The 25,611-nt window shown below is 40.0% G+C and overlaps 1 protein-coding gene across 4 annotated transcripts in view; it reads right to left on the bottom strand.

Annotated features, from left to right (window-relative positions):
* PIK3CB (phosphatidylinositol-4,5-bisphosphate 3-kinase catalytic subunit beta) overlaps positions 1 to 25,611 on the bottom strand; it is a 106,060-nt gene that overhangs the window by 39,117 nt on the left and 41,332 nt on the right. For 3 of the 4 annotated variants that reach the window (XM_065675444.1, XM_065675445.1, XM_065675443.1), the window contains exons 2-4: positions 20,698 to 20,817; positions 4,206 to 4,391; positions 1,193 to 1,418 (exon numbers count right to left, since the gene is read on the bottom strand). In XM_065675444.1, the coding sequence (XP_065531516.1) occupies positions 1,193 to 1,418; positions 4,206 to 4,358 (379 nt within the window). In that variant the 5' untranslated portion in view covers positions 4,359 to 4,391; positions 20,698 to 20,817. The remainder of the gene's footprint in view (positions 1 to 1,192; positions 1,419 to 4,205; positions 4,392 to 20,697; positions 20,818 to 25,611) is intronic. The other variant, XM_065675447.1, reaches the window with a different exon arrangement.

Raw genomic sequence — 25,611 nt, 5'->3', positions numbered from 1 at the left:
ATGACATCTTTTTTGTTTAAAAAACAGAAAAGGATGGGAGAGGGACTGAAAATAGATAAATTTATTCTTGAATTTTTCTTGTAATTAACATTTTCTACTCAAGTCACCATGACAGGACTTAATATATAACATGACACAATGTCATAATGAAATTCCAATCAATCCAAGTTCCTTTCCCAAAATACTTAGAGAGAGAATACATAGTGGAGAGTCCACACAGGTGTGATTCTTTGGTAGCTCAGGAAGCATAGTGCCTGCAAGTGTTTCTTTTCTCCTCAACTTTGAAGGACATTGTCCAGATTATACACAGCGCTGAACACCTTTTGAGAACAAACCACTGGGTTTAGAGACTGAGATAGGAACATGTTTTTCCACTGCTAAAGTACAGAAGCAGTGTCTGCAAGTTATAGCTGGGTCTATAACAAGCAGAAGATTCAGTGAAAACTTCTGAACCTCTCCAAATGTGTCAGAATCTGTGTGAATGGTTAAACTGGCTAACTGTTCCCATTGTCAGTTTTAACAAATGGGCAGACAGTGTGCTGATGAAATCTAAACAAAACCTGCAGTCTTTATAAAAGAGCTAACAATGGCTCATTGTTTTAAAACAAGAGGTATGACCTCACATGACCCCGTCAATCTTGATTGTATAACCCAGCAGAATGGATTGAAAAGCTGAAAATTCTGAAATAACATAAAGAATAAGTTACTGTGAAACCTTTAAAAATAGCTCTTCATTGTGTGCTGCAAATCAGTGCCACAATTGAGAGCAAACCCAAGAATCTCATTGTTAACCAAGTCAGAAACCATGTATAACAAAATCATAATAAGTTCAAGTTCCCTCTGCTTGCTGTTAGGCTATTAATGATAACACTTTTCAGGGATTATGCTTTCCTTCGCTTAGTAATAATATTATAGATTTTCCCTTCACTGAATAAGGTAAAATTTGTTCTTGACTGATGTAGTAATACAACACTGTACTGAAATACAATACTGAAAGTAGCTTTCAACAGCTTTCAAACATTTCATCGAGTATTTCAATTCTTTTTAACTACACAAGCTTTAGTTTGAGAAAATGAAATTCTGACAGAGAAATACTTTTGAATGTTTTATTTTCCACTGCTACCTGCCCAGTTGAGACCCTCATACAAAACAAAGTTAACCCTCATCTAGAAAAAAAATTTAATGTAATTACCTTTGCCTATAAGGACACCTATTTTGGAATCCAACTTTTCTCCTGGATCACAATTCCTTGTCACTAGTTTAAGGACAGGCAGAAAGGGTCTAACATCACAAAGTCTCCGCGTTTCATCCTCTAGTTCTTCATGCACAGCAGTCTGATTCACACAGGAGAACATGTAAGAGTCAATCTCCATGAGGAGATGGAAAAGTGGATAGGCATGTGCCTGCTTCCATAACAGCTGCAAAGAAAATAAATAAATGAAAACACAAAGGCATGCACATATCTTATGGCACTGAAGGTAACATTAATTTCCATTCATGTTCCCCAAAGAACATAAGAGTAACATGTTTGCTGTAGCCCTATATATAACAATATATGTCTTGTTTGTAGTCTGTATCTTGAGGTTCTTTTTAAGCAGCAACTTGTGTGCCCAAGTATCCCAAGGGTAAAAAACATACAGGGGCAAGTACTATGAGGTGATAAGAGAAGAGGGCACTAACCCTCATCCTGACGCTTATCTTGGTATTGACCCAATCTAGCCCTATTTGCAGCAAAGCTGCAGGACTATGGCTGTCACTACAGTAGCAAAGCACTTAGTGATTTTGGAGGCAGATGTTCATGACATTGACCACCCCACCACCGCTCTCTTACATCCATTCCTATAGCTTCCTATCAAAATCCTTTCCCCTCAAGACACATCTATACTTTCTTTTTCCAGTAATTACTGTAATACACAGACAACAGGTCCCCACTATGGAACTAACTCCTGAATAAAAATTCCCCTGTTGTCTGGAGAAGCTTGAAGTAAATTTATTTATAAATTACTGACAGGCCACTAAGACACCCAAGTCGCCCACACAACACTAAATGCTTTACTGAACTGAATATGTCAGTAGCAGATTACACCTTAAGTAACACCAATGTTACTTGCTGTAACTTGATGCGTAAAATATATCAAATCCTCAGCAGAAAGCTAAAGCAGAAGTAAATACAGCTCTTCTGGCCTAAATACTATTAAAATCTTTATCTGTGAGAATGGTTTTGTCCTCATTTTGAAAGTTTACATCTTATGGGTTTGTTTCCAAAACTTATTTTGAAACGGGAACTGCAGGATCAATAATGCTATGGCAAAAAAACCCTCCTCAAACAACTGGAGCTGAACTGCACTCCTTCTGCCAAACTGAACATACCTACATGTATTTCATAGTTTGTACAATGAATTCCACCTTCCAGAAATGCATTCTAGTGTATCTTGCTTAGCTGAGCGAAGCTGAATCCAGCAACTACCTCTGGTGTAGAGCAAAACTTCCAACTTTGAACGTATCGAAAGACTAAATCTACCATTGCCTCTCTGTTCTTCTCTAACAGCTCATTATATAAAAATCTGTACCTTTTTGTTTTAGCTCCCAAGTTGTCTAACTTAATTTTCCGGCTACTGGTACTTACTATGTCACTTAATGACCATAACATTTAAAAAGCTGGCGAGTCCCTGAAACGGACTTCTGCTGAAAGCAGCCATTTGCTATCACCCAAAGTACAGGCCTGGTAGTATTAGAAAGTCTACAGGAATAAACAGTTCTTCAGCCCTCAAGTACTTGGCTACTTGTGTTACACATTCTACAGTCCACAAATTGGGGCTTATCACAGCAATGAAATGGGAGCAGAGCTACAAACCCAGTATGCCATCAAAGTCATCATTTATTGTTCTGTTTTCAAATAGTCTCATTTCCATGGAAGAGCTCTGCAGTTACAACCAACATTCCTTCCCTTTGAAAAACTGCTAAAGAACAGTACGTTTGTAACATGTTAGATTTCAGTGTGTCAACCATCAGAAAACCAGACAGCCTCCATCATAGCCCTTGTGCTGTCACTTACACACTTGTTTTTTAAATTCTTTCTCAGCTGAAATCACTGTCAGCTATTCCATTATCTTACCCACCACCCACAAACTAACCTGCAGTTGCCCACGTTACCCTTTTACTAAAACAAAGGCATTTTTTCAGTCAGAAATATTTCAAGTATGAGTATAGCACAAAACTCTTTGCTTGGATCATTTCAATTTCTAGTGGCACTCTCATTACTGCACATACTAAGTGCACATACCAAGTGACCCACTGCATAAAAAAAGTACGTCAGTGTCTACAACATTTCAAATGAATACAACGAACTGTGGATGAATGTACATGTACATGAATGTACATGAAGCTACTACTGATACAAAGAAAATTATCTCTATAAACAAGAGATTATTGTCAGACTGAATAAGAATGAAAAATAATGTACTTATTTACCAGGCAATGCAATGGAAAAAGAAATCACACTTCTTTATTTTCTTTTAGAACTTGATTATGCTTTAAAGATCAGATTACTTGTTGTAATTCACCCACTACCCAATTCCACTGTAGCATGTCTAAATGCCCTCATATGGTCACTACCTGATGAAAGGTCAATAGATTAATATCTGTGGTTACTCCCATGCTCCCCTTCCTCTGGTTTGAGTATTCCCCTACTTTTTAAGTGGTACCCTAACAAGACACTTATACAAAACCTTTAAGAAGTGGCATACATGATTTTTAAAGCACCCATCTTTGGTGTCAATCAAAAGAAGCAGGAGCACAATCTGTGACTTCCATATTAAAAATCAAATTAGACACAGCTTCTCCTGGTTGCACACTAATCAGAAAACTGTTAAATCAATGTACAATGTAGTAGCGATGTGCTAAAGACAAGTTTTGATGTAGCAATGCAGTATTCTAATAGCCCTATATTAATAATCTCAGCTGAAGCGTAACCTTCAGCATGAAGTAATTTCTCCAAACCTTGCCATCTGCCCAAAGAAATTCCAAACCCCCAGACACACTTACATTTATTAATCGATCTGCTACGCACATGCCTTCAATACACCATTTTTTATGCCTACTCAAATTCATTGCTTCATTTGCCAAAAGGCGCTTAAAAATCAGGAACAGCACTCATTCCAAATAGAAGGTAACTTTTACATTAATGGACCATTTGGTATTATTACCTGTTTAATCTGAGATATGGTGGCATCTCGAGGGACATCCAGGTTGATATAGATTCCAGTGGGCAAAAGGAAGTCCACAGATATTGAGCCATCAGCGCCAATCTGTGAATCCACTGCCCAGATGTCAAGGCTGTCTGTCACGGCAGGAGGCATTATGGAATCTCAGTAATATCATAACCACATGGCCTTAGGGGGAAAAAAAAATTACAATTCAGTATACTTAACCTTCTATAATTAGACACACATTTTAAAGCCTTTGGAAGGTTTACATAAGACTGATTGTACAGCTCAGCTTGCAAGTCTGGGGTCTCAAATGCTGCTATTGCAAACACATAAGCATAGTTTTACTCATTAATTCCATTTAGTGTAAAAGCCCTTTATGGTAAAGCACTATTGTAGCCAGAGTGACATATTCAGCTTAAAAGGAAAATAATGTTCAAGGCTTACTGGAAAGCAACTTTTTCTTCTAAAGACATTCATCTCTATTTGCTTTCACCCTTAAAGCAAGATCATCTCTGATAAATTCAACCCACTGTGTAAACTACATCCCCTGCAGGGTAGGGGGAAACCCTTTGTGTGACCTACTTCAACTCATTACACTGGCTTCCTGATTACTTGTTCTTTGTATTTCAAGACATTTTTATTTACTCTTTACGTTACCACTAGTTTTTCTGACCTTCCAAGTCTTTTGATTACCTACTTTCTAAAGATCCAGTTTCCCTTCAGTCACTAGTCACTGAAGTATTTACCTTCCTCTTCATACAATGTTGTTCAGCTGACAAAGGGATGAAGAGTGTAGTAAAATACTATTGTCTTCATTGGAGAATTGCTTTACAAATTACCCCAACACCTTTGCAACTCCTGTTGGACGTCAGGAGATGACGGAAATCACCGTTTATAAAAAAATAAGCCAGAATGTACAACTCCACTAATTACAGCTTTTATCATTTCCCTTTTAGATTCCTTCCCTGCTCTGAAGTCAGGCTTGTTCTGCCTAACTGAAGGTATTTCTCCTATTACAGCACCAGCAGAAAAAGCAGGATGTAACCAATACACTGGCCTGCTGTTCTTAATCCATCATAGAGCAGGTTCAAACTCACTCATTGGGAAATAAACAAACCCCACATTAACACAACAGCCTTCTGAACTCCAGTCACTACTGCTGACTCCATTGCTTTAAGATCTGACACATGGGATTTTCCCCTTTGTTAAGGCACTAGGCAAAATCCACTGTCAAAAGCTAATCTTTTCTACAGGGGGTAAACATACAAAGATATTCCTAGAAACAGGGCAAGATTGCTTAAATTGGTCATGCCATTGAATTACAGATAATTACAGATAATTACATATACATGTTTTATATATATAAAACACGTTATAAATGCTTTTCAATGCTTTTATAAAGACAGCTTTTCAACCCTAAAGCACTTTATTAATAGTATTTTTTCCCAAAACAAGCAACCAGAAAATCTTTTTATAATGCGCTATAGGTGAACCCACCACAAAATTCCAGGTGACCAACCACATCATACCAAAGGTGTTTTGCTCCCCTCCTTCTCCAGCTTTTTTCAGTAGGAAACAGCTTGGTTTGGGAAAAGTCACACCACCAGCTACTAAATCCAAACTCCATATGGAGGAGTTAATGCTTCATTTATAGAGAGTTAAATTTAATAGTTCTATTCCTCTTTAAAATTGGTAGGCTTTTAAATGGAACAGTTCAACGTCATATGCATCGTCATCCTTAATTGACAAAAGAAACGCAAAAGTGGTATTTCAGAAAGTCTCTCCGTAATCCCTTGCTTGATACAGACAGCTTCCAATGAAATTAATAAATAATTAGGAAAGCAAGTACAGGGGAAAGCTGAATGTCCCTACAATGTATAACAGACTATGCCAGCAGCACAAAAATCAACTCCTACTGAAACATAACTTTTCATTGACAAGCAAGCTATTAATATTTTGTACATATTATAAAGTGCTTTTACTGTTCATCATGGTCACACAAGTAGTACCATTTAAATCACCACTTGAAAATATTCCCAGTCCCCATATGCCTCAGTTCTGGATTCTATCCTTCCAGTAAATTGCTCATTTGCCAATCGGAAAAATTCAGGAGATGAAGATCTCTGGTAAAGAAAGGCTTGAGTAGGGAGGATTGCAATCCTCTGAAGCTTACCATGGCCCAGTGAAACAGCAAGCCCAAAAACTCTAATGGAGCCCAGCTAAATACTGAAAGCAGCTCTTTGGTATCGCAGCTGTGCTACTATCAGCTCGCCAGTTCAAAGCTACTTTAGATATGAGACAACACACTTCAGTCTCACCTCTAACTGCCATGTAAATACACCTTCCATTCAGCCTTGGCAAAGTTGTGAGGACCCACACAAGTGTGCCTGCTGCCAGCACATCCTGTTAGCATATTAAATATGTGGATCACTTAGTATTTTGCTTGTAGTAGATAAAATATAGATTAAAACATACTAAGATCCCATTAAAGGCAAACAAAAAACCTCTACTTTTTTGAAAGGGAAATACATACAGAAAAATATATTCCTCAATAGAAGGAACAACTAGGGAGCTCCTATTATCATCATTATTGAATAATATAAATCATAATTGAATGGTTTTATCACCATTAAGTCCTCATTCCCCCAAAAAATCCATTACACTGCACCAGACTGAATCAGAACAAAAAGAATTGGAGGTGAGAGGTGCAGACCTAGTGAAAATAACAAGTCAGCTATGAAAAGATTTTTAATTACTAGATCTTTACAAATCCATCCCTTCACTCAGCAATGGGTGCAGAAAATTCTGCAGTGTGTGATCTCTTGAACTGTCTACAGAAATAAACTTCAACCCCACCATGCAACCCAGACTACACTATAAGAATAACACAGCATCTACCTAAAAAATACCTAGAGAAAATGCATAGTTCCTCATTACAAATCAGTTCATCTTTAACAAGCCACTATTTAAATGTGATATTATTTATTTTTCTCCACCCAGCTATTTCTACTCTTCAAATCTTGCCTGCAATTTTGTTGGAACTGACAACAGTAGTCATGGAAAAATCATTTGGATTATCTAAAACTAAAGCTCTTTCACACTTGGATGCGCACATATTCCTATGCGGTATCACCGTTATAAAGCAGTACTTTACCAGGTATAGGAGCAAGGAAAACATTCTACGTAGTTACTCTGATCATTATTTCTATTTGCATTCAGGGTAAGATCTTCTTTATTGTCATCTTCTTTTGGCTGTTTTACCACAGCATTTGCAATTGTTGCACTTCAGCAACATCAACAAGCGTTAAAAATGTTCAAAGCAGCAAGACTTCAAAATGCTGTTACACACCCTATAAGCCAAGAGACCAAAACCAGAGCTATCAAGTCCTTCTAAGATACGTGTTTGCAATTACGGACTTCCAACACTGACATCAGAAGCTTTTACAACTCCATTTCCATTTTCGATTAAAAAGGGAAGAGCAATCACCATGCCAACCTGAGCATGCTGGAAGCTATTCTTGCTTTCAGGCACTTACTTGATATTTCCTTCCTCAAGGAAACAGGTTAGGGTCTTTTACAGTCAGCACCTGGTTTCTACCAGTAGCTGACATGACAGGGGTCAAGCGAGAACAAGTATTTATACTGGGAATAACACTGATTGCCAACGTAAGACGGGTGTGAGAATGAGTCATGAGCTAAACCAGTAAAATGTGTAATGGCAGTAGTGACTAACACTAACAGTACTCACATCTAGGAACTGAAACAAAGGCAGAAAGCTATCTGCATTGGGAGCAATAATACCAAAGACATTTTAAACAACTTCCCGCTGAAGGGAAAATACACCAACAAGCAAAATAATACTAAAAAGCTATTTCTGGCTGTTAATCTCATAGCTGCTCTTGCCTACTGTCACAGTAAAAAACAATTTCTCATACAGAAGAAGGAAGTAATTAAACCAATACTTAATCTTGGCTACTCAAGTATCTGACGAGTATTTGAATTTAATAGCAACAAAGGCTGATACTAAATGCTTTCCTAGGACCCGGGTACATAGCATTGATAGCATTCAACCCTTCCCATGTAAAGTGAAAATTCACTCTAAACTTTGACATAGGTATTTCAGATTCTTGCATATGCATATACCTACACAAGCTTAATCTCAAACCCACTCACTTTATATATTAATATACCAGCAGTTCTGAAAAGGATGCTTAGACTAATGGCAAGAAATGGAAGACAGATTAGGAGAACATCTGCAAAAGGAGAAAAAGAGAAAGAAAATTTAGCACTGATCTTTGCATTTACTTTCTAATGGACACAAACAAGAAGCTGCACAACAAAATTTCTCAACCAGCACAACTGCCTGTGTTTTGGCTGCTATGTCAGTCTCACCTCCATGCCCTGCAATATCATGGAGCAGATCTTCCTGGAAACTATGCTAAGGCACATAGACAGTAAGAGAGTGATTGGGCTTCATTAAGGAAAAAACATGCGTAACAAATTTGGTGGTCTTCTATGATGGGGCCACAGTGTTGGTGGTTATGGAAGAGTGACTGCCATCATCTATCTGGATGTGTACAAGGTGTTTGACACTGTCCTGCATGGCATCCTTGTCTCTAAACTGGAGAGGCATGGATTTGCCAGATGGACCGCTGGATAACGAATTGGCTGGGTGGATGCACTCAGAGCTCAACGTCCAAGCAGAGACCAGTGACAAGTGATGTTTCTCAGGGGTCAGTGTTGGAACCAGCACTGTTCAACATCTTTGCTGGCAAAACGGACAGTGGGATCCAATGCACCCTCAGCAAGTTTGCCAACGACAACTTCTCTGGGCAACCTGTTCCAGTGCTTCACCACTCTCACAGTAAAGAACTTCTTTATATCTAATCTAAATCTCCCCTGTTTAAGTTTAAACCCTTTAGCCCTTGTCTCATTGCTACAGTCCCTGACGAAGAATCCCCCTCCGGCATCCTTGCAGGCCCCCTTCAGATACTGGAAGCTGCTCTGAGGTCTCCACGCAGCCTTCTCTTCTCCAGGGCTGAACAGACCCAATTTTTCAGCCTGCCTTTGTATGGGAGGTGCTCCAGCCCCTGATCATCCTCGTGGCCCCCTCTGGACTTGCTCCAACAGTTCCATGTCCTTCTTACATTGGTGACACCAGAACCATATGTGGGTTCTGAAAAGTGCCAGAGCCTCTGAAAGGAGAAGAATGGAAGCAGGATCTTGTTTTTTAACCAGAAGCAAGCCTCCAGATTGTGTCTGCAGGTAACCAGAGCCTTAAGATGCAGGTTTACAAATGACTAAAATTGATACAAGACCGTATCGCCCTTTCTGTCAGCAAGATCAGTGCACTGATCTAAGTGAGATTTCAGGTATTTCTCTCTAACTAAAAAAACCCCTAAGTTTTCAGCTGAAAACAGCTTTTTCAGGAAGCATGCTGCATGAACACAGAAAGGCGGTGGTAGTAACCCCTAGCTGGGAACAGGGCAGGACCATCCCTTCTGACAGCAACCCAGATTTTGAGCAACTTAAGCAACACATGAAATATCACTTTAATTTGCTTTTAACAGGTAGAAAGAATTCCCTGATTAAAGACAATTAAAATTCTAAATGCCTAAAGCAAAATGAATGCTTCACACTAACACAGTTCCAGCTACGTAAAACAGAAGGAAGGAATCTAGTGAACCATACAGTAAGTCACAGAGATTTTCGCCACTGTTGTCTTCCATAAACATTCACTGTCTTGACACTGCTTCACCAACAGACCAGGACTGTTTCACCACAGAAGAGATTTAAGCTATTTTTCTCTTCATTGTGGATTCCTGCAGAGGGTTAGAATTTCCTCTGTGAAATCAACGTTAAAGTTACAGTATTTAATTTTCTGTCTTTCCTCAGTATTGTGACCTTGATCACAAAATAATCACACATTTTAGGTAGGAAGGACCAGCCAACAGCCCACAGTCCTGAACAGCTATTGAGAACAGCTATTGTGTTCCCAGGCATGGGGTTCTTCATTGTTCTTGTTGTGTTGTGGAGGGTAGGGTTTTAAAGGACTTACCAGCTCCTGGCAACAGAATAATTGACTCTAATGCTAGCAGCCTTACTCCAGAAGCCAAGAGACCTTGTAGCTTCCTCCCTACTGCCCAACAGAAGTGTATCTCATCATCTAACCAAAGAGACCACTAGAAAAGGAAAAACCAACCAAACAAAAAAGGGCTACTAGAAGCAGGCTGCTACTTCGTTGATTCCTAAAAGGGTTTCAATAATGATGACAGTCAAAGTAATCTATGTATGGTCTTCTATGAATTGCATCCCACTCATTTTTTTCCCTAATCAAAACACGGAACTTGACACATGCCTATACAATTCAAGTACAAAAGCAGTCTGTAAAAGCAATGTAGGCAGCATTTCTAGCAAGTGTCAGTCACCAGCAGAACCACTGGAAGATTACAAGATACCAATTAACAAAACCTATGCTTTCACAACATCCCCAAGAGTTACGAGACTTATCTTTCAGACTATAGATCAGCAGGGTTTCAGAAGCTGTGGTTATGAGTAGGGGTTGTGTTCTCTTACTAAGCCCATTTTGCCGAGAAGGCAGTCAAGAACAGTTTGTGGCAAACTCAATTCTACCACAACTACTTAAGGACAAGGCAGCACTGAGAGCCCAGAACCACCCAGCTACAAAGGCTTCACAACCTGCATTGGGTAGTTAACTTGCTCATGTAAAGGAATTAAATTCAAATATATGACATGAAACAGTTCCAACCAAGAAGGTATGAAAAACAAAGCAAAACAGGGGAGAGATTTCAGAAGCTTTTCCTAAAATTAAGAACTGATCAAGAGCATGCTCAGAGAGTGAGCCTGCCTGGAGGCACTGCAATAAAATTAGACATGGAGTAACAATGCAATAAACTTCCCTTTGAAAGTAATTTATCACATCACAAAAAACTTAGACATTAAAAAGTACTCAGAAATCCACATGGATTGTTACCAACACCCAGCATTAATGTGTCAGGTAAGTTCCTCTAACACCAACATTTTGAATAATGCACCAATTACAAAATTTCGCACTATCACATTCAAACAGAAATTCTGCTTTACTTGTGAACTCACCACAAATCCCCTAACACTTCTCCTTTGAGGTGTATCTATTGTTAAAAGCATACCAAAGTAAACTTCAATACAGCATTCAAACTCTTATCCTGAAGCATAATCAAAACAGAATACTAATTTTACAAGTAAAATGAGTACTAATTTTACGAGTGAAAGCTTGGAATTGCCAGCTTCCAAGCTGGCAAATATAAACACCCACATAGCACATTGTTAGAAGGAAGTTCCAACCCCCTGTTATTTCTCACATCATTTACTCTCGTGGGCTGCTGCACAGCACCAAGAAAATCTAGGCTTCAGGCAAGTCTTCAGAAGAGATACTGTACATCTGAAATGATGTCACCTACCCCTGAAAGGTGGTCAGTTCTCTCAGGATGAACACTTACGTATGCTATCCCAAATGGCAAAATGTTACGGGGGCAGTAAGGAACAGGGAAGAAATCACCTGTGTATGAAGAAGTCCATTTCCTTAAGAAACACCACTTTTGTCGAACAAAGGTGCCTTTTGAGGGCACACAAGTATCTGTGGCTCTTCAGGTTAAATACAAAGCTGGATTTATTTTCATTTTCACTAAAACTATGACTATTTACATAAGGGGCGTGTCAGAAACCAGCTTGTTTGGATTATGCACAAACTAGGAGCACTCTGCTCATCCAGATTTTTACTTTATATAATAAGTTATTACAACTGTTAAGCACCACATTCAAGATGATTGTCACTGTGATCAATACAGCTCTTTATCTACTGCTTGCTCTGTCATGTGGCAGTCAAGGGGCTAAAAGAAAGAGAAAGTCTTGCAGCAGTGAAAGCAGTTGAAAAGGGCCACCCCATCCAGACACACAAGAACAGTGTTTAGACAATATCTTACTGTCCAGAAGAGGCTGGATGACAATCTGACCACAGTCATTTTCTAGGAAACAGCAGCAGCATATCGCGTAGTCTAAGTAGGAGAAACACTAAGCCCTAACACAATATAATCATTGTAATCGTTTTCCTAACTACGTAAACATCTAGTACTATAAAAAGATGAGCAAGCAAGAGAACAAGTAGGGGAAAAGAATCTAGCAGCAAAGATGGCAAAGGAAGCAGAATATGCAGGAAGGTTTATGTTCTGTGAAACTTAGAAGGCATGTAAAAAAATAAATCTAAGTAAAAACACCTCCTTCTTTATATGTGGGTTATTATTTCTTCCAAAGACTCTGAAGTCAAACACCTTGGATCAGCATACCAGTTCATGGCTCTGTAGAACTACAGATTCACAGCCACTGAGCTTACGGATCCAAGAGGATGGTTCTGCAGTCAATGCACTGGCAGCAGTTTCAGTGTTGCGTGGGATTCCCATTTTGCTGACTTCCACTGCATTTATACTGACTACAACAGGATTATTTCAGACAATAGCGTGACTCTTACAAGTCACTGTCTCCTAAGTCACTGTCTCCTGCATGCAGTTGCAGCTCACTGTGAGAGCAGCCTACAGACAGAAGCTGTTCTGCTTTTCCCCATTCTTGGCTGTCCCCCACCTTCCCAGCAGAGTGGAAAAACAATATGAACAAACATTACTAGTTTTCCATTAACTCAGGGAACAACCTGCCCCACTGTGACAGGCAATCACCATATCTGAAGCAGGGGTGGGTGAGAACACTGCCCTTACCCTCCAGCTACAGTCACAGGGATGAAATTAGGTGTAACATGGAACTGCAGCCTAGGTTTGTTCAAAGCGTTAACACAACAACAGAAACCATCTATGCTATGCAACGTGTGTACTACCAAACTGTTTGTTCACTAGACCTCACAGTTCACACAGGATCAACAGTGACCCTCTTTTAAAGACACGATGGAATGCACTGACAATTAAAATTTACTCCCTATGTTATTTCTTACCATGCCTCTGAAATTCCTATTTTGTCCAAAACAAGTGAACTGCTCGAGGTCTGGCCTTCGACAGCTGCACAGGTGAACTTCAATCTATTTTAAATCTGTATTTAGAAGGTAAATACAAACAGCTTGATCATAAACACACATGCCTAAATTAGACAAGCGAAGATTTTTCCACTCCAGGAATGTCATGTATCTCCAACAGCAAAGATTTTAAGAATTCAAGACATCTACAGTGTAGCCTGGGAAGTTATTTTTACAGATCATGCGGTACTATAAATACTTCCCAGCAGTTCCCAACTGCCGCATGAGCTGACCCTATGGGATGGAAAATTGAGTGTCCATTTAGTCAGGATTCCTCCAGAAATCAGAATAAAAATATCACTATTTAGGTTGCTAAAAATATCTACCTATAGAAAACATGGAAGGCCTTATTTAAATGTCATTCCTTCACAGTGCTCAGACCAAGAGTGGTCACTTGGCTATTCAAGTCTAGATGCTGTCATTCTCCTCTTGAAATACAGCTAATTTGCCACAAAGAAAAGTTTGAGGTTTCTTCTATGGTCCCTGATTAAAGCTACATCTTCTGCAGTGTTATTCCTCTGCTATACCCTCACCGTTACATGCTGAATAACTGAAGCCATGATTCTAAAACCACAATGAACTGACTTTCTACTTTGATATTAATGCCTCGAAACACAAGTGGCCCAGTTCTCCAGAAATGCTGAGCACCTGAATTTGCAATTGACTTCAGCAGGACATAGAGAGGTGGAAAACAAAATGCAAACATGTTAAGTGGTTTCAAACTGAAATTTGATTTGATCAACCTGATTTGAACAGATGGTTGAGTTACCTCTTGTCAGCTCTTACAAACATTGGTCTACGATTCAGTGCAAGTGTCATTTTAAAGCTAGCTGTAAATCAGATTCTTGTCCTCAGAAAATTTTTCCTGCTTAACAAGTGTGCAGGTAGAGAGCAACACTAATAAAATGTTATTGCAGACTTGGAACACTTATCAGTACTACTTTGAACAAGGAGGATAAAGGGATTTTCTTACTCCTTATTACTTTAGACTCGGGCAATTAACCACAGTTCCTGCTCCCTCCAAAGATTATTCATAATGAACCAAGCAAATAAAACTCAAGTCCCAGAATTCTGACAGACTTCAGACAATTCACAGGCACATAATTCATAATGAACACACAGCAAGAAAGTAGCATAACAGCTTCTCACAACTAATTTGTGACTATCCTTTGCTGTCTTGAAATCACTATACAGATACATTGAAATATAAGTATAAAAGTAAGGAGTGTCAGGCTATCTCTTTGTATTGTGCAGTTAAAGTGAGTTGCAAGGAGAAGAAAAACTCCATGCACATTCAAATGCTACTGTCTGAAATGATCTTTAGAAGCATTTGATCACTGGATCACACTGAAGGTGGGGCCACTATCGGAAAACATTCAGCTGACTGGAATTTAGTTGTGCATGGTCAGGGTGAGATGGAATATAAAGAAATGGAAGAAAAGAGTAGATTAGAAAAGCACTGTCATATAAGAAACGATTAATTTGACACCATGACCAACAAAGTCAGGGAGACAACGAGAAAGGCTCAAATGAAGCAAAAAGCCCAGTCAAATAGCTGAGTATTCTGTGTCACCTGGGTTGTGAGAACATAGCTGGTACATTCACTGTTAGGAAAATTTGTAAACAGCTTTCTCAGATATTTTGGTAAGTTTAAATAGCAGCAGGCAGAGAGGAACCTGACACAAAGACCAATACATTCTGTATAGTGTGCAGGACAGCAAGACTAAAGATTTGGGAGATCAGAGCTGGTCAGTTCACAACCTAGGTAATTCACTTTTGATAATCCAGATCACTGTAGGTATTGTGTGCTTGGTGTGAAATGTTAGGATATGTTCAGTTGTAGCATTAGAAAAATATTCTATTAAGCATTTAAACAATGAGATTCTCACATGGACATTTCAAACAAACAGAAAAATCAAGTTTAACGGAAAAGGTGAATGGAGATGTCACATGGGAAGAAAGAGGACTGGACAGTCAGACTCAAGGGGAAAGGAGGAGAAAGAGCTGAACCATAACCCAGAGGGAAGCTTAACCCTGAAAAAAGACGTCATTTTAACACAGGTGAGTCAGTTCTCTACAAAGCTGCATAACTGCTCGTGCCAGCAAAGTGAAGAAGTAAACAGAAACAAGATGATTGGTGGAGAAGTGAGAGTTTCTCCAGCCCCAGGGCTGGTTTGCCACTTCACAGGTCTTAAGCTCATTTTAAAAAACATAGGTAAAACTACAGCCTAAAGGTGTGTGTAACAGCCCAAGCCATTATTCAGTGTGCCTGCCATGGATCTGAAAAGGTACATTAATAATCTGGGGTTGTGCTTTGATTGATCTATTGTACTAAGTAAACTGCAGGGTCCCTGTCCCCATCCCATGTCATCCCCATCCCGTCCCCTCCCCCCCCACCTTGGTAACAAAAATACAAGGAAATCATAGAATCAGCTACAGTGATTAAGAAGAGAAAAAAAAAGTATTGCATAAAAAGGGAAGGGCATTTAGTAGGAATTGCATCCTTTGGGAAAAGCAAGATTTGCAAGAATGTGAAGATGTGATTTAAAAAGTTTGAAATAATGTTAAGACCACAATCAAGTCTTTTCCTCATAACGTCTCATCTGAGTTTGTAGTAGATTTAGTAAGATTTGCTAACAGCTCTCTGTCTTTGGAAATTGAATGTGCCTATTGGGTGATTTAGTAATTTGTCACTGCAAATAGGCTGGATTACAATCCACTTAGAATCATAGAATAGAATCATAGAATAGAATCATAGAATAGTTAGGGTTGGAAAGGACCTCAAGATCATCTAGTTCCAACCCCCCTGCCATGGGCAGGGACACCTCACACTAAACCATCCCACCCAAGGCTTCATCCAACCTGGCCTTGAACACTGCCAGGGATGGAGCACTCACAACCTCCCTGGGCAACCCATTCCAGTGCCTCACCACCCTAACAGGAAAGGATTTCCTCCTTATATCCAATCTAAACTTCCCCTGTTTAAGTTTTAACCTGTTACCCCTTGTCCTGTCACTACAGTCCCTGATGAAGAGTCCCTCCCCAGCATCCCTATAGGCCCCCTTCAGGTACTGGAAGGCTGCCATTAGGTCCCCACGCAGCCTTCTCTTCTCCAGGCTGAACAGCCCCAACTTCCTCAGCCTGTCTTCATACGGGAGGTGCTCCAGTCCCCTGATCATCCTCGTGGCCCTCCTCTGGACTTGTTCCAGCAGTTCCATGTCCTTTTTATGTTGAGGACACCAGAACTGCACACAATACTCCAGGTGAGGTCTCACAAGAGCAGAGTAGAGGGGCAGGATCACCTCCTTCGACCTGCTGGTCACGCTCCTTTTGATGCAGCCCAGGATACGGTTGGCTTTCTGGGCTGCGAGCGCACACTGCACCCGGCTCATGTTCATTTTCTTATCGACCAGCACCCCCAAGTCCTTCTCCGCAGGGTTGCTCTGAGTCTCTTCTTCGCCCAGTCTGTAGCTGTGCCTGGGATTGCTCCAACCCAGGTGTAGGACCTTGCACTTGTCGTGGTTGAACTTCATAAGGTTGGCATCAGCCCACCTCACAAGCGTGTCAAGGTCCCTCTGGATGGCATCCCTTCCCTCCAGCGTATCAACCGGACCACACAGCTTGGTGTCATCGGCAAACTTGCTGAGGGCGCACGCAATCCCACTGTCCATGTCAGCGATGAAGATGTTAAACAAGACTGGTCCCAACACCGATCCCTGAGGGACACCACTCGTTACCGGTCTCCAGCCGGACATCGAGCCATTAACCACAACTCTTTGTGTGCGGTCATCCAGCCAGTTCTTCATCCACCGAGTGGTCCATCCATCAAATTGACATCTCTCCCATTTAGAGAGAAGGATGTCGTGTGGGACAGTGTCAAACACTTTGCACAAGTCCAGGTAATGACATCAACTGCTTTACCCTTATCCATCAAATCTGTAAATCAGTATCAGTTCTGCTCTCTGCTATTTTCCTGCCTGTTCCACCAATCAGAGTAACTACTTGTTCTAGTATAAACATGAAGGACAGGAGAAGTAAATATTCTACTTACAAGACAAATATATAAATGGTCACTATTTCCCCTCTTTTCAACATGTACAAATGGACCTAGACTATCAAATTCCCACAGCAGCCAACTGCTTCATTCAGCTATTAAAATGTTGCATCTCTAAATTATGAGCTAGAGAACTTTCTACTATAAAAAAAAGTGAAGAGCAGAAATTGAGGTTTTCCTATATATAGATACCTCTTCACACAGGGACTAAAAGATTCTCTTTTCAATTATTTCTGACATTTCAATCAAAACCTCTAGGAAAGAGGGTTATTCTTCAGCAGACACATTGTATGCAGCTAGAAAGAGGTAAAAAGGGAAATAATTAAAGCCAGTGGAAAATAATGAGTGAAATTTTCTCCAACAAGGAGGGCACATGGACCAAATCACAGAGCTATCACACAAGTCTCACATACAGAGATGCCATGGACACTTAAAAGTTAGAAAAATGCCCTTTAAGGAAAAACCCTACAGATTCAGAACTGGGCATTCACAGCCATTTGCTACATAAGAATAGGAATTGTTGCTGAAGAAGCAACAATCTAAGCCTAACACAAATATTTAGATTTATTTCAGGCATCTTTTTCATGTCTTTTATAAAGAGAGCTTGAAATATAATGCCATTTGGTAGAAAAGAAAAATCCTAAAAACAGCACTCAATCAGTACTTCTGTCATGAAGTTAATGGTAATAAAACCAAAAGTAGTCCTGGCCGTTCACCAGAAGGACCAAGAATAATTAACATTATCTAAGAATCACAGACTAATTTGGGTTGAAAGAGACCTCTGGGAGTCATCTGGTCCCAAGACTGGTTTCAACACTGAAGTTAAAGCACGTTGCTTAGGACTTTGCACAGTTAATTTTGAAAGTCTCCATGGATGGAGACTCCAAAGTCTCCATGACCAAATCTGCTCCAGTGCTTAAGCACCCTTACAGTGAAGGTCTTCTCTCCCAGACACCTGGCCACATCTGCTCTGTAATCCTCCTTCAAGCAGTGGAAACCTTGGTAAAGATCTTTCTCTCCTTGTCTTCCCCAATCAAAGGTCATGCACATCCTCACCTCAAATGTCACATCCTTCAGCCCCTCAGCAGCAGCCATCCCTCTGGACTCTCTCCCGTTTGTGAGCATCCCTCTTGTTGTTTAGGGCACAGAACTAGAGAAATGTTCTGGATGCATCTTCAGAGGCACCGGGTGGAAGGGAGCAGTCGTTTCCCTTGTCCTGATGGTGGTATTCCTGCTGAGGCAGCCTGCTATGTGGTTAGTGTTCACTGCTGGCTCACACTCAACCTCCTGACTCCCAGCAAAGCTCCTACCTTTAGGAACTACCATTAGTAGCTGCCTATAGCAGTCAGTCCAGGATGACTGCTGCATGGGGTTACTTTGCCCCAGCTGTGAGATTTGACATCTGCTTTTGAGACTTCACGAGAACTCCACCTGGCTTTTTATCTGTGAATATGGACACCATTCAGACTTTCTTTTCATGTTTTTAGCTCTTTAATGAAGGGTTGCAACTGCAAAATACTTTGTAATGATTGAACTCTTCACAAATGTCCAAATCCAAAAAAACAAACATGAAGCATCCAAAAACATTTCCCCCAAAAGGACAAACTAGAAGCAATTTGAGTAGCTGAATTCTCCAAGTCCCTTAAAAACCAAAAACGGGGGACAAAGTTTACTGGCTACTGAACACACGAGCAAGTTTTATGCCCAATATAAGCATGTATATAATTATTGAAAATTACTAAAGCTGCCTCCAGTGGACATTATTAATTTCATCTGTTTGGAGAGCTCAGTTTCAATGTTATTGCCCATCTTTTTTGGTCTCTTGATTATCAGACTCAAGAACTAACTTGTCAAAAGGAAGTGTGTAAGCAACAAATAGGTATTACTTTATTTGGACATTGTGATAGATGCCTGTATTTCTACCCTGTAGCCTAGTATGTGAGTAAAAGACAAATAACATCATGCAACGCAGTTCCTGAAAACTTCAGAGGTCAGAATTGAAGTGTCAGTGCTACAAGAACCTTTTGTGAGTAGGTTTTCCAGCCACTTGACTATGGCCTATATCAGGAACTGATAGAAATTTACATGTGCTGACTTAAAATTGCAGCATTAGCTTCAAGTGCTTAGAAAAAGGGAACTAACACACACATCAACCTCTTTAAATCCATCTTTAATTGAAACTTTACAATAATGCATTTCCTACCTTAAAAAAAAAAAATTAATTAATAATCAATCTACATGTGTTATTCTGCCAGTTAAAAACTGCTTTGGAAAAAATACCAGGTAGGAAAAGTTTATCTTGTCTGTGAAACCTACTCAGACTTTTCCTACCCAAATTATGACACCATGCCCAGATCCCTTTTTAAAGAAGAAGCAAAGAAAAGTCATTTCCTCTTGGCAATAAAGCTGTATGTCAAAATAATCTTCTTGTAAACTAAAACTGGTTTCCAACCCTTTCAGTTCTAATGGCCAGATACTTTTCACTCATTTCCAATGGCTCATGCAGAATTACAGTGACATAGCACACAGCATGAGCAAAATCTGCATCAAACAAAATTATGCAGATTTTTCCCAGTTTCTAACCTCTACAAGGATATGTTTCAACAATCTGATCCAAACAAGGTGACCTACCTCAAGCAACTGATGCACAAGGAAACTAAGATTTATATTGTATCAGTATATCAATGTTTAGAACCAAAAGGTGCAATCCACAGTCCCTGAGCTAGGCAGTTCAACTTCTTATATCATAAATGAGATACACAAGTATCAGCCTAGAGTTCAGCAAAGCTAAAAGTCAACTAGCAACAGTGAAGAAAAGACAGGTCTGAGATTAGTAAACTGAAGACTTATGCTAGTCTGAAGGACGACGCAACAACAACACAAGGCAAATATTAAAATACTGACAACAAAAACATCAAGGTCACATAGAAAATGCCAGGAATGGAAATTTTCAGCCAAAAAAAAAAAAAAAAAGCCCCAACCAATTTTCAAATACACTGGAAGATACAGCCAGGGCTTTAACTTTTGCTAGTAAATTGGGAGTTATATGTCATCATATCTATATGAGGCCACTTCCTGTTCAAAACCCTACATAGGATACACAGGAGCCAAGAGAAGAGTCTGAAACCCATCTAAATTTCATAAGATGCAGTTGCTTCTAAGACAGGAAATGCTTCAATAAGAGCCAAAAGAGTACCCATTACCAGCTGATCAAACAAAACTAGTATGGAGTCACTGATTTTTACTTCTGAATGCAACTCTAACAAAGTTAAATAGAATAATTGACTAATAACCATGCTACTGACTTTATAAAGGAAAAAAGAACAATACAACCAACCCTACCAAAACCCTCTAATACTTACTCCAGATAACCTGTTCCTGTTTCAGTCTGACTGTGTACTGAAGATACTTTCATTAAACATTGTTTTCTTATTATTACCCTTGTTTTCTCAGAAGGTTCCACAAGATGACCCAAATGTGACCTAAAAAAAGTAAAACACAACATGTCATTAACCCAATGAGAAAAATCAGCAATTCCTAGTTGATTTAGTAGTGCCATTAACTTTTTGGGCAGAAATATCCAATTAACCCCACATTTTCATTCTCTTCAAATGGTACAACAACAGTAAAGTCAGTATTACTCAATATTAGACAAGCGAACAAATCAATGTCAAGTCCCTAAATGCTCCGTTATGAGGAAAAAAAAAGGAAAGGAAAAAACATGTTGCAGTTGCCACTTATTCTAACAATACAGGTATCACAATCATTAATTGCACAGTAAATACATGTTTTAGCTACTACAAGTATTTTTAAATTTGGGTCAGACCCACGGACAAAAGAAAGGGAAATAGAGCTGTCTTCACCCTCCTAACGCATCTTCTCTTGTAGACTTGGCTGTAAGCTAAACTTTCTGGGGTTTTTAAGAGTTTAATGTCATCGGTAGTCCTATTGTGGAGAATTCGAGTTGATGACACAAGTGATCCCATCTTCCTATTCATATTTCTACTTGTGCAACAGCAAGAGAAAGGTTCGATAGGTCTCCTCTTACCAACATCCTCCACACGTACAGGACAAAGCAGCTTCACAAAGCCAAGGCATCATCTCCATTTAGCTCTACCTTGCAAACCAGGCTCTCAGCAAAGTGAGATACACAAAAAATATTTAAAACACCCTCGAGACCAAAGCAGTGCTCTCAGTTTGCACTGATCCTACTGGTTTGTAGGCAAAGCCACAAAACACAAGGCATGTAACTACACTCCTCCCATAAACCTGTTTCTAAGCCACACTTAGGCGTACATATTGTACTTGTAGGAATCAAGGTGATCAGGAACCAGGGCTGTCATTCCCTCTGTCCCATGCAGAGCAGAACCTCTATAGCAATCAGTATGTAGAGCACTGTGAAACAACTTAGGTTTCTTCAGCTGCTTTGAGGGAAAAATAGTTGCTGCCCATCTGCTTAAGTCTGGAAAAAATAAGTTACTGCTCCATGCACAACCTGTTGAAAACAGCCTGGTGGTGCATCAAGGTATGTACTAGTCCAGAAACTTCTCATGATTAAAGCCTAAGAGCCTACAGCAGGCAACAGCCAAAAGGGAAGACTAGAGGAAAAACTGAGTGCAGGTTTCTAAAATGTGTAGGATTTCTAAATCTTACATGATTTAGAAATTACAAGGACAAAGGAACAGTGTGAATCTTTCATAACCAATGCTAAACTACCAGTCTGCCACTAACGTTCTACAGCCATGTCACTGTTTGCTTTTATGGAGTCAGAAAAACCAGAACCAAAACCTAGTGGCCAGGAGGCAGGAGCTCAGGAGGTGTGAAATGCCTTATACTATAGATACAAGACAAATAGGCACTACTTGCAGAACTTCCACCTGGGGAAGCACTCAGGTGGGCTCAAAGGAGGTACACAGTATGTCTGAAGCACCATGCCCTAGGGCAGAAGCAGGATTTTAACTAAAGATTAGATATCCCAACCTTCTAGAGCTATCTGGCTAACGAGTCCCATGATGACAAACCAGGTGGTGGGAGCCTAACGCACCATTCTAAATCCATAGGAAATCTTTCAGGGGAAACCTACCAGCACCAACATAACAAACAATGGTGCTTTGAAATTGCTGATACGCCACTGCTGGTATGTATGATGTAAACTTACCCTAACGATGACTTCCACAGAGGTTGGCAAACCACAGAGAACCCTTCCAAATGCAATGTAGGAATCACAGGCAAAATGCACCAATACTAGTTCTCTAATATCAGCACTGATACACTGGAAACAACTGTGACCTTATTCCTTTCCTATCAGGGTACTATGGTACATAGTACCACACTATCTATCCACTTTATTAAGTCATCAATGCAAACAATGTGTAACACATATGTTGTCAGATTTCCAGACTAAAGAGTGCATTTTATGAAATAACTCAAGTACCAGAGGAGAAAGCAGTCGTATTAGTGCTGCCACATCTGCTCAGAGCTGCCCTCTGTCTCATTCTTTGCTTTCTCTTCACAGCACGTAGTGCAAACTGTGACCTGAAACAGGAGATAGCTGCTTGGCTCCTATCAAGCTTGAAGTCCTGTCAGTCTTAAGACAGTCAACCTCCAAAACTCTATTCATTTCTGAGACGCTGGTGAGGCAAGGAGAGCTAATGCTTCTCATGCCTTATTCAGAATTTGGTGAGAAATAAAAGAAGCATGTCTTAGCACAGTGCTCAATGCACTGGCATTCAACCTGAGGGTAGGCACATGCATAAAGCCCAGAAAAGTATCTAGGGCGCATAAATTGCAGACCTTTAATAAGTTAGTACATTGTGAACAGCTCCTGTCACAGTGTATCAATTCCGGTGTTCACTACAATCTCTTGCTTGCTAGACTGCTGCTCGCTTCCTACAGCTCTGTCTTTCTTTTCTGTTCTCACAGTGGTTTGCATCTCCACTGCAATTCAGACATGGCGTTGACAAGAGGCTTCTGGCTGGTCCTCTGCAATCAGCTGCACCCTGAGGATAGACAGGGGAATGACTAGCTCTCCAGACTTTGAGGCATTTCTGATGTATACAGACTAACTACCCACTGCTACATTCAAGCATTAGAAAAAACCCTTCGTTACAGGCTGACAGTGTGCAGCTTCATTTTTCTAGCTAACCAACCTTCCGCATTTCTCAATGATTATGAGAGACAGTTATCGCATAACCGTAGATCACATCATGGTCAACCTTTCATATGCTAGTTCACTTTCTACCTTTAAAGCATGCATGGGAAATTTTTCTGAGGCTGGTGACTACACTAGCTAACAGACACTCTGCTGGCCTTCTAACTACCATGAACAGCTAGTGAGAACTCCAACTGTACAAGAAACACACAAGGATAAACTCTGGGAGCAGAGTAAAAGTCAAAGACTTGAAACAAATGCCAAGCAATGAACACACACTGGACTCTGATGAGCACATGCCTTTTCCCCCTTGCATCTCTCTGGGGAACACGGGAAAGACAAAACCGTCATTTGGGTGTTACCACTGGGGCCTTCTTCAATGGATCTCTATTGACTGTGAGCTCAGCCAAGAACACAACACATCACAAAACCATCTTGGGCACTTGCCCACACCAATTCTACAGAAAGTACTACCACAAACCTAATAGAAACCCTATTCCATTTCAGGTTACAACTTTTGCATGAGAAAACTTATTTTGCATCATAATAATTTTTTGTGAATCTTTTCATTACACCTTTATTACAGAGATCATTTTTGTGCAAATCATAACTGGTTTGGAAAAACAAACATTAACAACCTTACAAACTAATTCAGGAATGGTGGCAATCAAAATGCCTGTGACAATACAGTAAAGCCTACAGTTGTACAGTGTGGCCCTCTTTATGTCCACAGAAACACTTCTGAATGCATGACAAAAAAAACCCAAACTGTACCACAAGGGAAGAAAGGGGAAAATGTACAAGAAACTTTTGCCTGTAACTCCTGTGTGGTATTTAATGTAAACCAGAAACAATTATAAGCCAGGGAAACCCAGAAAGAAATTAAAACATAAATCAATAAACAAACAAGGAGGAGGGGGAAATAAAAATCATTCATCAGCAGTGCCAAATGCCACACAGAAATTACTGGGTTAATTGTGGGGCACAATGGTCTCCTACCCTGTAACGATTTCTAGACCCAGGAGACAGGCTCCTCTGTGAACTCTGCCAGAGCACACAAAGAAACCATTTGTTAGAGAGGATACTCTGCATGCTCTTTAGGGTAAGGAACTTTGAGTGGGTTGAATGACATGACACAGCAGTTTCTTGAGTATCTTCCTCTCTACAAATCAATCTCCTACTCTGGAAGAATGCACTGAGGAAGTCAACAGGACCAGCACTGAGAGCACTAGGAGATGTTCTGAACAGCAACACATAGAGAAACATACAGCTAGGGTATAGCTGTATGGGTTGTGTCACATCCTCAAAGCTGTCTTGCATATTTCCTGCTCTCAATAGTACTGAAGATTGGACAAGCGAATGTGAAGCTGAATTAGCTGTTGTAGCACCCACTCAGCAATAAAGAAACTCACCATTTCACCATGTCTGAGACATAAGGAGGACTAACCATCAGTAAATACACCTAACACATTCAAAGGAGAAGAACACTGACAAACATAAAACAACATTCTTATCCCTCCTTCCTCAGCCTTAACTTTCAACAACAATAAGCTCAAAATTCTTCAAGAACATTTGCTATCAGTAATTAAGCCATTATAACCAAGCTCATGGATTACAACAGTGAGAAGAAGAACTTGCAGCAGTATACATGTGCCTGAATCACAGCAACATGCACCTACCACATACTGCACATCTTAGTGCAAAGGCTGAAAATGCAAATAAAAGCCTAGAGTTGAAAAAAATTATTTCCTGTATGTGGCATAGTGTTACATGCAGACTGATCCAAAGAGGGGAACCACGTGTAAGCATCACCCTAATTATGCAATGCCCACAGTCTCTTCAACAGCAGAAACCAGTTTTGACCTTTTAAAGGTGGCATTTCTGCAGTAATATCAAGAGACAAAGTAATGTACTGATAATAGCCAGCATACTGTTATACACACACAGCAATGCGCTCTTCCTTGTGTTTGAATTTCACAGGTGTTGGTCAAAAACCAGTATCATCCTTTAAACAAAAAGCCTCAACCTTGCTTGAAATGTGTTACTTGAAAATGCAGACCACAGTTGCTCTATGAAACCCACCTGCCTCATCCAAAATCTTTTTAACCAAACCAAGCATACATCT

This window comes from Lathamus discolor, chromosome 3 (assembly GCF_037157495.1).
Source record: "Lathamus discolor isolate bLatDis1 chromosome 3, bLatDis1.hap1, whole genome shotgun sequence".
NCBI lineage: Eukaryota > Metazoa > Chordata > Aves > Psittaciformes > Psittacidae > Lathamus > Lathamus discolor.
Note: the sequence above shows the minus strand (reverse complement) of the source record. Positions and strands in the feature narration are given on the sequence as shown.